The following is a 12,957-nucleotide window of genomic DNA, read 5'->3' as shown; positions in this document are numbered from 1 at the left end:
CCTTGCATTTGATGTATTATTGTCTATCCTCTAGCCTTTTGGAAATCTGAAAGGACACAGGTCTCTTCACAAAATTGAGATAGAAGCGGAGGGAAAACCATTATATAATGTGCAAATGTGTGTGTGTGTGTGACAGAAAGAGACAGAGAGAGATAAAAAACAGAGAGAAAAAGAGAAAGAGAGAGAGAGAGAAAAAGAGAGAGGAGGTTGCTACTTGGTTTCTGTCAACTCATAAAGGCTTCAGTCTCTCTCATTTAATCATTTAAAAAGGATCCAGTAGGTATTTCTCAATGCTTATGGACACTATGAGGAACTCTCACTGTTTTTCAATATCAATACAAACCTCTTATAATACATATCTCTTTCTTTAAAATTGATTTACTTATTTTCACTGGAAATGCAGATTAAATTTATGAACAGTAGAGATAGAAATACATTCCATTCTCTGGTTCACTCCCTAAATGCAGCTGAGCCAATCCAAAGCCAATCCAAAGAGAGGAGCCAGAGCTTCTTACAGATCTCCCACATGGGTGCAGGATCCCAAGGCTTTGGACCATCCTTTACTGCTTTCCCAGGCCACAATTTTGGAGCTGAATGGGAAGTGGAACAGCTGGAACATGAACCACACCCATATGGGTTCCTGATGCTTGCAAGGTAAGAATTTAGCCAGTGAGTCACTGAGCCAGGCCCTAAAATATTTCTATTCAGGTCAGAATAACACAGAGACAGAGTGACACAGAGAGCTGTAGAGACTTGTATCGAGAGAGAGAGAGAGAGAGAGATGGAGGGAGAGAGAGAGAGAGAGAGCTGGAAGGAGATATCCCAACTGCTATTTCTGCAAATGTTCATAATACCAAGCCAGAAACTGAGAACTCCCAGGTTTGCCAAGTGAGAGGCATGGGCTTAAATTTTCACTCTCATTTATTGCCTTTCCAGGCACATCAGCAGGAATCTGGATCTGGAGTGCAGCAATAACCACTCCAGCATGAATTACTTGTATCTTAAGCAGCAGTTTTACTTGAGAAGACAGTCATTTGCAAGCTTTAACATGAATGGGGATACTTAGTTCTCATATGGTCACACGGTCAGATAAGGAATGAACACTAAGCAACACTGAAAGGAATCCTAACTCCAGACGTGCCCATAGCCATTTTTGTGCTTTACTGAGGAAAAGCCTGAAAAACTTGAACTTGGACTGTTGTAGAGTGCGAGAGAGATCGCACTGAACTCAGCTGTAGGATGTTCAGGAGGAGTCTTTATTGCCCAAGCCTGGGGACAGCAGCTCCCGCTACACTCTGGGAACTACTGCACTGCATGTCAGAAGCCAGGGGTTTTTAAGCCCTCACCTTCCAATTAGTTTGAAAGGTACACAGTACAACCTTTTAGCAGGAAGGAGGAAGGGAAGGTCCAGAGGCACTGAGTACTTCCCACGAAGGATATAATTAACATTTCAGTGCTGTTAGCCCACCCCCCACCTTCCAGAACTCTTTGTAAGTACACAATTAGCTTCACAGACTCCACCAAGCTGTGAACAGAAAGTGGGGGGCATAGCCATGTTCCAATTGCCCAAATGTCAAGGGGTGCTGGCTATCACTGGTTGCACCTCATAACAGGACATTTCACAGCAAGCCATGATGTCTCCAAGACCAGAGGTATTTCTATATTTTCCATCCATGGTAGGCAGATTTTCTAGTTACCCATAGACTTGATAACATACTAGATTGGAAGACTCAATTGCAAAGACAGACCCAAGGTCTATTTTTCAATTTTGCTTGGATGTGAAAGGTGAAAGCACATTTGCACTGTAAGAAAAATATAAGAAATGTATGCTGCTGAAGGCAAAGCTGAGACAGGTGAGGGGCTAAACCAGCTGGGTCAGAGTAACCACTGGCATGCACGTAATCTAGAGCTAGGAATAGACTCAGTTGGGGAGCTGTGGGAGTATACCCTTGCTTGGTTGGGGTTTCCATGGGAAAGTGTGGGGTCCAGAGCAGGGGCTGTGTTCTGGTCTGGATATGGCTGCAATTTCCCTTGGCACAAGTGTGGACTGGGGCTGGACGCACTGAGTCCAGCTAGAAGCCAGCACCATCTGGTGCTCTGGAGAACCTGGGTAGATGTAGGATGGACTAGGCGAGGTCTCTGCCACTCCTGAGCCATGTGTGAGCAGTGTCTGGGTATGGACAAGCCTTGGCTGGGGTGAAACAGCCAACACCAAGAACTGGAATGGATTGAAGGCCAGCAAGGAGGGCTGGCTCAGGGAACCACCAGTATGTGCAAGACCTGGCATAGGGAGAGGTTCTGAAGCAGGAGCTTGGGAAACTCCTCTGTCAGAACACAGCCCCTACAGGTGAGCACAAGAACCACAACCCAGACCAGGCCAAAGGAAGATATCAACCAGCATACATTTGGCATAGGTGGGGGGCAAACCAGGCTGAACCCATTCACATCAACCGCTGGCGAACCCAAGCATCAAAATAGAGTGTGGGTCAGGCCAGGTTTTGTCACAACACATACCAGTGCACATTACAGAATGCCAAGGTGAGGTGAGCCATACCAGATGTGGTTGTAGTATCCAAACAGCATGAGAACCCGGGGGGAGGAGGCAAAGCTGGCAGGAGAATGTGGGATCCCCTGCTGCACAACCACTCCCACTGGAGAGCATGAGTTGGGATGGGGGCAGACCAGACCAGGTAGGGCTACAACACCTATGGGCCTCATGTGAGCTAGATCAGGGAAAGGCCAGGTTGGGCTGACTGTTCCGACTGGTGCAAGCAAAACTTAGAGTGGGTGAGGGTTGGTTGGGCTTTGTCACATCATCAGATGGCAGAGGCTGGCACTGGGAGCTAAATCTGTCAAGTTAAACTCCAGAACCACCTGGAAAGTGCATAATCTGGAAGTTGGAGTGGCCTAGTAGTGAGATAGTGGGCACCTCCCTCTTGGGTTACCACTCCCACTCGAGATCACGAAAACCAGGACAGAGGCAAGGGTAGCTGGACAGAAAGACACCCCCGTCAGTATGTGTGAGCTGGATAGTAGGCTTGGTTGGGTTTAACTAGGCTTCAATGCCCATTGACAAGTACGAGAGCTAAATGGAATGTGGGATAGACTGAACAAGTCTGAGGTACATACTAGCAGGCATGGGAACCAGGGTAGAGGGCAGGCCTGATGGGTGTTATGGGGAGTCACCCCAACTAGGCTTCAGCTCCCACTGGTTTGCGTGAGGGCCAACACCCATTGGTTCGCATGGACAACAGGGCTGGAAACAGAACTGGCCCAGCAATTGCAACAACCAGTATGTGAATAAGCTGATTGGGGCGACAGACTGTGCCAGACCCTGTACTGGCAAACTCACACAGGAATCAAGTTGGGATGAAGTTTCTTTGGAGATCCCTTCAACTGAACTGCTGATCTCAGAACCCCAACCATGAAGAGACTATGTCAGTCAGTGGATTCTGAATAGGTTTCATCATGCTTGGAACGGCAAGATCAGCAGTAATTCAGAACTGTGGAACTATCAAACCTGCTTGAACAGGACCCTCAGAGCATGCTTCACAAAGGGGACCTGTAATGGGTGGGAGGCTCGGTGGGGCTTCTCCGTTTGTTTCTCCCCTGACCCCAGATACAGGGGAAAAAATGATGATATAAATGTGGAAACAATGGTCTCACCTACTTTCTTGTAGCCCTTGACCCTTTGTACCCTAATAAACTAAGTCAGATTATTATAAAAATTCAAACTGCAAAAACTTGAGAAAAAAGAAAAGAAATGTATGCTGTCTTGTATGCAGGAAGGGAACATACTAAAAATCATTGAAAGCCATCTTTTCATGACTTGACTGAGAGTAGCACCTGCAGACAGGTGTGTGGGATGGATAGTGGGGCTGGTTGGGACGAACTGGGCTTCAGTATCTATTGACATGTATGAGAGCTGAACAGGATGTGGGACAGGCTGGACCAGTCTGCTGTACATACTGGCAAGCATGAGAACCAGGCAAGGGTAGGCCTGGTGGGGGATACTGCAAGTCACTCCAACTAGATTGCAGCTCCCATTGGTTTGTGTGAAGGCCAATCGTGTGGTGGGCAGGATTGGGATGGGTTCCAACACTCATTGGTTTTCATAGAAGACAGAGTTGGAGACAGAACTGATCCAGCAATTGCAACTACCAGTGTGCAACAGACTGTGCCAGACCCTGTATTGGCAAGCACAAACAAGAGTCAGGTCTGGGATCAGCTCAGATGAAGTTTTTGTAGGGATCCCTCCAACTGAATCCCTGGACTCAGAACCCAACCATAGAGAGAACTACAGGTTCCATGGTCTGACTTTGAGTGCATATGTATCAGAGATGGGCTTCTTCAGTGCCTTAGACAGAGCAGTGGATGGCATATCCAAGCATACATGGAATATGGCAGTACATTAGAGCCTGCAGAGAACACCTGATACTGCAACAGACACGGAGGACAGAACAAATTGATCAACTACCCCAGTCACGTGTTGGCAGTAAATATCTGGCAAACAGAAACTCTAAGGTGAGCTGTCAACCAATGGATTCAGGAAAGATTTCATCATGCTTGGAGTGGCGAGATCAGCAGTAATTCAGAACTGTGGAACTATCAAAACCTCTTCAGCAGGACCCGTGGAGCTTGCCCCACATCAGGAACTCTGGGATGGCGTTGGGTGGCTGTCCTCCATCCCAGGGTACAGAGGCATTTGGGAGGCTGGGTGTGGCTTCTCCCCTTGTCTCCCTGCTTCCCCCAGAAGCAAGAAGAAGAAAAGAAAGAGTGTAGAAACAATGGTTTCACCTACTTTCCTGTAGCCCTTGACCCTTTGCTCCCTACTCATCTATGTAAAAAATCATAAAAAATAAACATTAAAGCAAGTACATGCCATCTTTAAAGATAATTTTGAAGTATGTTTACAAATACATAATCATTGCAAAATATGTTCTGAAAAGAGTTAATAGAGAAATATTACATGAAAATTACTTTCAAAGGGAAAAGTATCAGGCTTTTATGGCATAATTTCTCTTCATGATGAATCCAGGTCCATGTGCAAAGTCTGATAGAGGATTGTTCTGAACAACCTAATTTTCACTTGTGTCATAAAACACAAGGCCCTAAAGTTCCTGAATCTCATTAGGCTATCTACTCAAAATTAATTTGTTGGGAGGGAAAGGCTGAGTCAGCAACACAAGGATTCTAAGACGGATGATACCTGTACAGGTAGATTTGCAGAGAATTTTTTTTCCCGTCCTGGGATGTGTTAGTATCTGAATCAATGGAGAAACATAAGCAAAGGCTGTCCAAGAAAAACACATGGAAGTTATTAAAATAAACACTTTATTGGGGATACTCTATACCAACCAGTAGGTATTTTCAAATAAATTAGACGTGTATGTTCAGAAATAACTCAGGCAGATTGCAAAAAAAAATTCTGTTTTTCATCCCTTTACGCAAATCTGCAACTGACTTAGGATTTAAAGAAGCTACCCATGGCTAGTGGTGTGAAAGTGTCCTCACAAGCATGTAACACATCTTCTCCATTCTTCCCCAAAGTGTGATCACCACACAAAACAACTTACGTTCCATCACTGTGACGTCACAAATATCCAAACAACAAAAAAATCATTTGTCAATATTTATATTCCTAACAGTCATGTGAACTTTTAAAACATCTAAGACTTGTTTGCTTTCTTCTTTCTAGTTAATTTACTTTATCCCTAATTAAACTTGGCTGTCATTTGTATCCCAGGTGGCTGTCCTTTCCTTCCCCTGACCACACGTGGCCACTTCTCTTACCTTCCTTGACATTGGCAAGTGTTCTTCACGCTTTGGCTTCTATGTTTGTTCTTGCCTTTGCCCAGAACATTCTGCACAGGTTCCTCCATGGATATAGCTCTGCCTGCATCCAAGGCTCAGATAAACAGCACCTGCTCCTGCAGGACTCCTCACCTGAGACTCCCCATCCCCAGCCAGTAACTGCATTCGGCTTTGGGATCATATTGTTGTTATTGCAGAATTTTGATACATTTTCTCTCCCATTAGAAGACAAGCTCCAGAACAGATCATATTTGTTGCTACTTGTTCTTACACCAAACCTGTGGTGCACAACAACACAGCTCCTTGTACAAGAAAGCTCCATGGCTAACGCTAATGTTAAATGGTGTATGATTAGATGATGCATCAATGAATGATGAATCTATAATAATCTATTCCAGAGTATTTTGCAGCGAATTTAGCCACAGCATCAATCAACTCTGCTGTGACACTTTATTTTTCATATGTATATCTACCCTTATATATATTTACCAAAAAAAGTGACGCAAAGACACCTCATGAGCAGACATTGATCCCAGTATCCAAAATGACATCTGCCTGAGTATAAACCACGTCACCATTCACTGTTCAACAGTTCCTGCACTGAGGAATCAGTTACTCTACTGATTCACAGTATCCTTTGAGGGAGTGAAAATCAAAGGAAGGAAATAAACATTTTCAAATTCAGATATTTATAGCAGTGAAGTTCTAAAGTTGAATTAACATAGTGGGAGTCATTGTAAAAATTTTAAAAAAGCATAATGATGTCAAGGTACTAGTAAGCTGAAATCCCTTTTTAAAATTCACAGTATACATGTAAAAGAAGATGGCTCCCAGGGAAATACAGAATTTCCCCTAGCTCCACTCTGTCTGCACAGAGCACTGACACACAGTCTTACACCCGAGGAAGAAGGAAAAGAACAATATTAGTAAGAGGGAGGGAGAGAAGTATGCTTATCTTCTTAAAATTGTGTCTATGACATATGTAAAATATGTTTTCTTGATACTAATGAAACTTGTACAAAGAGACTAAGAGGAACAGCAAGAAAGCAAGGAAACAAGAAGTTAGAGGAATGTAGTAACAGAAAATCACAGAGAATATAGAGACTATATTAAGAGACAAGCTTCTATTACTAGTTCTGAGCACTGCAGAAGTAATTTCACTGTAGACTCCAATGGCTTTAAGACCACTAATTGTTGCTTTCCCGGCAGGCTGAATGAAGGCCCATGCTAACAACACTGCAGAACTAGTCAGAGGAAATCCTCTTCGTCACAACTTCCCCTTATGATTCTTCCCATCAAACCTGGGGGGATACAGGCAGCAAGAATAATTTGGTGTTGAGTTGGAAAAACAAATGACTGGCATCCTGGAGAACAGATTTAAGCAAATAGCTAGTGAACAGAACAGATGCTCATATGGGTATGAGGATTAAGCATTTAAGCGTACCTATCAGATAAACACAAGCTGTGTAAAGTTCATACTTCTGTAAAAGAGTCAAGAGGAATGAATCGTTTCCTGGCAACTGACCTTGACTGTGTCTTCTAATCTGGCTACAGCCCCAAGACATTAGGTGGACCGGGTAAATCATAAAATAATGATCACTACTCAAAAAGGATACCTAAGATGACCCAAGTTATGCCTGGGAGGATCTTTAATACATCCTCCATTCACCTGCCTAGTTCATCAAAGCCTCCAAAACCTTAACTAGGAAATAACTGTCATGGTGTCAAAAGCTTGGATAAAACCTGATGTCTTGTTTTAGAGTATTTGTCATCTTTGTTATTTAACTAAGGCTTTTTTTTATTGAGTTAAGGTACTATTCTGCCATAAACCAAGGTAGGTTTCCAACCAGATAATCATTAAAGTCTTTAAAATCAATTAATTTGTCCTCCTCAAATCAACTACATAGTTATTTATTGACAACTTTTGAATCACTATTGTAGAAAGACAAGAATGGCAAGATTTGTATCCTCAGGTGTTTGGAACAGGTTAAAAAGTCCAGTGGTCAGGGTCTTGGAGCTGTCAGGAGAGAATAGCTCAGAAACAATCAGGTCCTGGGCATGAGTACAGAGACATGAAGACATACGAAACAGCACAGAGATAGCGTATGCTTGACTTCAGATACAACTGGAACTGAAAAAGCTGTTTGCTGCACAGTGAACTAGATACCAGAGAAAGAAAATCCACAGGATTTCTAGGTATCAAGTAGAAAAACCATGCATCTTTTACAAGATTGAAGATTGTAGATGGAATTCACATAGCACAACAGTCAGTCTTTCCACAAAGATCCACCCAAATGAAAAGGTAGTTCCCTGCTAGTCCCAGTCACTATGCATAAGCACTTTGTGGCTTCAGAACACTGGACTCCACACCCTGACTCCGCTGCTCCCTCACTATCTCCCAGGAAAATACAATTATCTGTCTGTGGCATGAAGATAGAGGACAGGTCCAGCTCATAGGGCATCCTAAAGTATACCCGACCTGAGTCAAGACATTCAGGTGTATGTTTACTGGTATCCTGATCTATCTCATGTCTCCTTTCCTCCTGAAAGGTGCTCCAGGTTGAGGAATAAATACATGGTCATGCTACTTATGCGAGTATTGAGGAGCAGATTGAAATAGGGCCACTATGAATTCTAACCAGTAGTGCTATATAAATGTGTTTTCATCTTTGAACGCTTACAACATATGTTCATGAAATTAAAATACCAACTGCAGCTTGGCATGCTTGCATTATTACAATGCTCCCAGCTGTTTCATTTCAGGAGCACCAGACATACTGGCCACAAAACTGTTTCCACACTGAAGAAGGGGAACAAGTGAAAGCCAATGAAGATGAGGATGAAAGAGAAAATAATAGTGAGAGAAGGGGGAAAAATTAAACACTTGAGTAACAAATTTATAACCATAATCCCAACAACACAACTGTTTCATTGCAACAATCACAAGGTCATGAGTCCAAATTCACTGCTTCCTGTGTTCTGCAAACAGAGATTACTGGCTGAATTCCAAGCGGGGAGATTAGTGTTTTCCAGTCTAATCCCAGATCACATTTGTAACTCCTCCCCTTCTTTCTGGGACAGGTGAGGTAGCTCCCTGGGGTATAAATACAGCAGTTCTCCATGATCCCCTCCAGAGTGAATTCCTTCAACTCAGCCACTTACGGGTGAAGAACAATCAGCAGCTGCTTAACATGAAGCTGTTCGTGGTCCTCATGCTGACTGCCCTCCCACTTTACTGCTATGCAGGTGAGTTATGGGCAGAGAGGGCCACCTTGGGAACAGCCGTTGGTACTTAAACCCATAAGAGCAACATCCTGATTTTTCTACCCTCATACAGGGAAGCCACAGTATGAAGAGCCAGGCATAATAGACCTAAGATTCATCACTAGTTCCAGGGATCAGCTATGTTTCCCATGGTCCTTGCCTCTGCCCTGGAGCTGTATGCTGTGTCTCACTGCCATTCCTGTGCCTCAGAAAACAAGGATGAATCTGGGGAGTGAATGATAGAATTAAATGCTTAGGGCGGAAAGAAAAGGCTTGACTGAATGGTACTATAACATTGTGATATGGTTCACTTTACCTACTTTGGCACTCTGCAAATATACTTCACTGCAACAGAAGGTCCGGGCCACTGGGTGATCCAGTGTCCCACATCTTCACTTGTTTTTGCAGATGGTGCGCAATAGTGTAAAACCTGAAAAGGGTCATTATCACAATCATGTAAATAAACTATACCAGGGTCCATGAAGTGATAGAATCAAAATCATGACCCTATACCTTCCTTACAGTGCAAGCCACAGCAGGGAATTTCCTGAATAATATGTTCTGTGTCAATTTGCATATAAATACCAAAGCTGATGTAGCTCTGGAATACTGTTAGATTTGACACATTTATTGTCCTCAAAAATCTTGCAGTTGTTCTCTATTGTAATACTGACATGGTGTGTTACTAAGTGTTGTGTTTTAATAATGAAGTGGTTTTCATGACTTTCCACCTGGTAGTAGTTGCATTGGCAGCAGTTACCCAAAGCAACGGTTATTTTAACTCATGGTTTTGGATATCCACAATCTGTGATTCATAAACCACGTTGTTCTGGTGTTGGATGAAGATGACAGAATAATGATTCAGGGCTGCACGGTGAGTTTGGAAGGAGGCAGACAAACTGTGACCACGGTTTCTTCCATGTCCATGTATCTTTCTTACCTTTAAAATTTTATTCGTTTGAAAGACAGAATTACACAGGCAAAGACATCTTCCATTGCCACTTCATTTCCCAAATGGCTGCAACATCCTAGCCGGTTCCAGTCCAAAGAGCAGTAACTCCAAATAAATTTTACATGTGATTGGAGCAGCTTGGGTACTGGGGCTGTATTATACTTCCCCAAGGGCACAAGCAGGAACTGCGTGAGAAGTTGAACAGGAAGAACTTGAATCAAGGCTTGTGCAGAATACTGCTGTCAGAAATGGCAGGCTCCCATTCTCCCCTCTGTAAAAGCTTCCATCATCTGATCTTTGGGGAGGGGGTGGAGCTCCAGCATGCCATCCTATTCCAATTAGTCACTTCACAAAGGCATCACCCAGACACCACAAGCGTGGGGCAGCGGGAGATGTGTAGGACAAGAATTTTCAGGTGCAGTAGGAGGCCAGTGCTTGAGCTTCCCAACCTACAACTAAGAACACTGGACTTCATAACATTTGAACTCATTTCTCCATGATTGTTAGGAAGATGAATATAGGGCTAGGATTCCCAGATGGCTCCCATCTCAGGCTCTGTGTCCTTTTCCTAATATTTACTCCCCAGGTTCTGGCTGCCAGCTTCTGGAGGATGCAGTAGATAAAACCATCGATCCAGAAGTGTCTGTGGATGAATACACAGAATATCTTGCCCCATACATCCACTCAGATGATACTAAAGAGGCCGTCGAAGAGTTCAAACAGTGCTTCCTCAGCCAGAGCAATGAGACCCTGGCCAACGTTAATGTCATGGTGGTAATGTTGATTTATTCATGTTGTATCCTGCAAATCACTGATCAGGAAGGAGCAGGCTCTAAATCCATCAGCAATAAACACAATCATTGACATATAGATAGATACAGATGTAGATATAGGTAGGTGTATACAGATATATCAATTTCATTAGTTTTGTCCCCAGGATGATTTTCCAACTCACTTCATAAACCTATAATGAATGATAATTTTAAAACTTCAGTGACATAGAAGAAAATTTTAGAAATGTTTTTCCTACCCATCTCCCAAGTCCATGTACACAGCAACTCCAATACATTCATACAGAGGTATGATAAACACTCAGCACGCACACTCATGGAAGCACACATGCATTTTCTTAAAATAGAAGAAGTAGACACTCATTTTAGGAGCACCCACCAAAGAGTTTCCACTTTCAAAACAGTGTGGTGGAAGGGGTTTTAATTTTTTTTTTAATCCAGAAAATAACATTTGTGTCAATTCTAGTTAATCTCACACAAAGAATGCAAGCAATTCACTAGATACTTCTTGAGGGGACAAATGCCAGTTGTAAATCAGAAATCATGAATCCAGCATGGGTGCCAGAATTGGTAGCAAACCTCAACAGAAGCAAGTTCGTGTGCTTTGAAGATTTTTTCAGTATTAGTTCAATAGCCCACCACTCCATCAAACACAGCCCACATTAGAAAACTGAGATGTATACCTACAAACGTGAGAAAAGTAAACCTCACTGGTACGTTAGGATGGTGGGGCCATTTCATCATCAAAAACACACTCTGAGTTATTAAGATATCACTTAAGGGCTGCCACATCCCAAACTTGAGTGAGTTCAAATCTTGACTATGCTTTTGATTTGAGCACTTTGATTTGCACCCTGCAAGATAGAAAAAGATGAAATCAAGTGCTTGGGTCCCTACTGCCTACATGTGGGCACAAGATTAAGAACATGTCTCCTGGCTTCAGCTTATCCCCTCCTTAGCTAATCTGGGCACTCGGTGAATGAACCACCAGACGTAAATTCTGCCTCAATTTCCCTTTCTGTGTGTCTACTTTTGAAATGAAATGAAAATAATTAAAAATCTTAAAATGTGCATAAGGCTGAGCAGGGTCAGCAATGCTGGGATGATTGATTTCCATAATGAGGTGCCTGATGTGATACGTAGTGACTCCATACTTCATCTACCTGCCTGCACGTGGGGGCAGCGGCTGATGGCCCACATAGAGGGGCTCCTGACATTCATATGGAGATTCAGATGAAGTTGCTACCTCCTGACTTTAGCTAGGCCGGCACTACTTGCTGAGATCTCATGGGGAAAGCATCTGTGTGGCCTACATTGCTTCAGTGAACAACAATTTTGGAGGGGACAGAACACTACTAAATAAATCTCTAGTAGCAGAAAGTTCTCAGAGTACCAGCCTCTACTGGGCATCTCTCAGTGTCTCCTGGATGAATAAAAAAAAAAGGGGGTGGGGAATGATTCTTCAGGGCCAATTTTTTTTTTCTGTAGCTTGTCTGGGAAAAGTGTGAGAAAAGTACAGGAAGGCTTGATTCTAATACTCAGCTGTTGAAGAGAGCACTAGAGGCTAGGTTATGTGTCTGCTTTTGTTTTGCAGCATGCAATATACGACAGCGTGTACTGTGCCCCTTTTTAACCGTCACAAGACCATCGGCTCAGAGGAATCCAGATGATGATCTCTAACCATCCCCAGACTGCAATCAACCACAACTTCCTTTTTTAATTTTCACTTTGATTAGTAATTTGCAAGACAATTGTTGAAGCCTGAAGTACAGTCAATTTCAATAAAATCTTTGCAAAAAGCTGAAGTTCCATTTTATTCCACCATAGAATTAGAAGGTATTAGAGGCCTGGTTTATTACCTGCTTGTGTGTGCAGATGCAAACAACGTATTTTTTTTAAAAACTTCAATGGTATGGGATTTACCATACTTTAATCACTCTCTGATAGGATTTTCTCTGGTTCCCTGGATCTAATTATCTTTTTCTGGAAAATCATGAGCTGTTTTTTATTGGGAGATTGGCACATTCCTTACTGAGGAGCAAATATCTATGTCTATAAGCACAGGTCATTACCTTCCATCTCAGCTTGGTGACTAGATCCTATCAGAACATTACTTGCCCCAAGATTTCAAGACCC

The 12,957-nt window shown here is 42.9% G+C and overlaps 1 protein-coding gene across 1 annotated transcript; it reads left to right on the top strand.

Moving 5' to 3' along the window:
* Positions 1–8,911: 8,911 nt before the first annotated feature.
* Positions 8,912–12,622, top strand: LOC101523564 (mammaglobin-B-like). The gene is made up of 3 exons (XM_004596900.2): positions 8,912–9,060; positions 10,617–10,804; positions 12,416–12,622. The coding sequence occupies exons 1-3, from the start codon at positions 9,006–9,008 to the stop codon at positions 12,452–12,454; spliced, it is 282 nt and encodes a 93-aa protein (XP_004596957.2). The 5' UTR covers positions 8,912–9,005; the 3' UTR covers positions 12,455–12,622.
* The last annotated feature ends 335 nt before the right edge of the window (positions 12,623–12,957 follow it).

The sequence above is a fragment of the Ochotona princeps genome, chromosome 4 (assembly GCF_030435755.1).
Source record: "Ochotona princeps isolate mOchPri1 chromosome 4, mOchPri1.hap1, whole genome shotgun sequence".
Classification (NCBI taxonomy): domain Eukaryota; kingdom Metazoa; phylum Chordata; class Mammalia; order Lagomorpha; family Ochotonidae; genus Ochotona; species Ochotona princeps.
The sequence above is the reverse complement of the archived record's forward strand: the minus strand, read 5'-3'. Positions and strand labels throughout refer to the sequence as shown.

What these genes read in the sequence shown, in the direction of transcription:
- LOC101523564 (XM_004596900.2), top strand. Translation starts at nt 9,006, where the DNA reads ATGAAGCTGTTCGTGGTCCTCATGCTGACTGCCCTCCCACTTTACTGC. An exon ending in CCCACTTTACTGCTATGCAG is followed by an intron (nt 9,061 to 10,616) that starts GTGAGTTATGGG and finishes TTTACTCCCCAG; the next exon opens with GTTCTGGCTGCCAGCTTCTG. An exon ending in CCAACGTTAATGTCATGGTG is followed by an intron (nt 10,805 to 12,415) that starts GTAATGTTGATT and finishes TTTGTTTTGCAG; the next exon opens with CATGCAATATACGACAGCGT.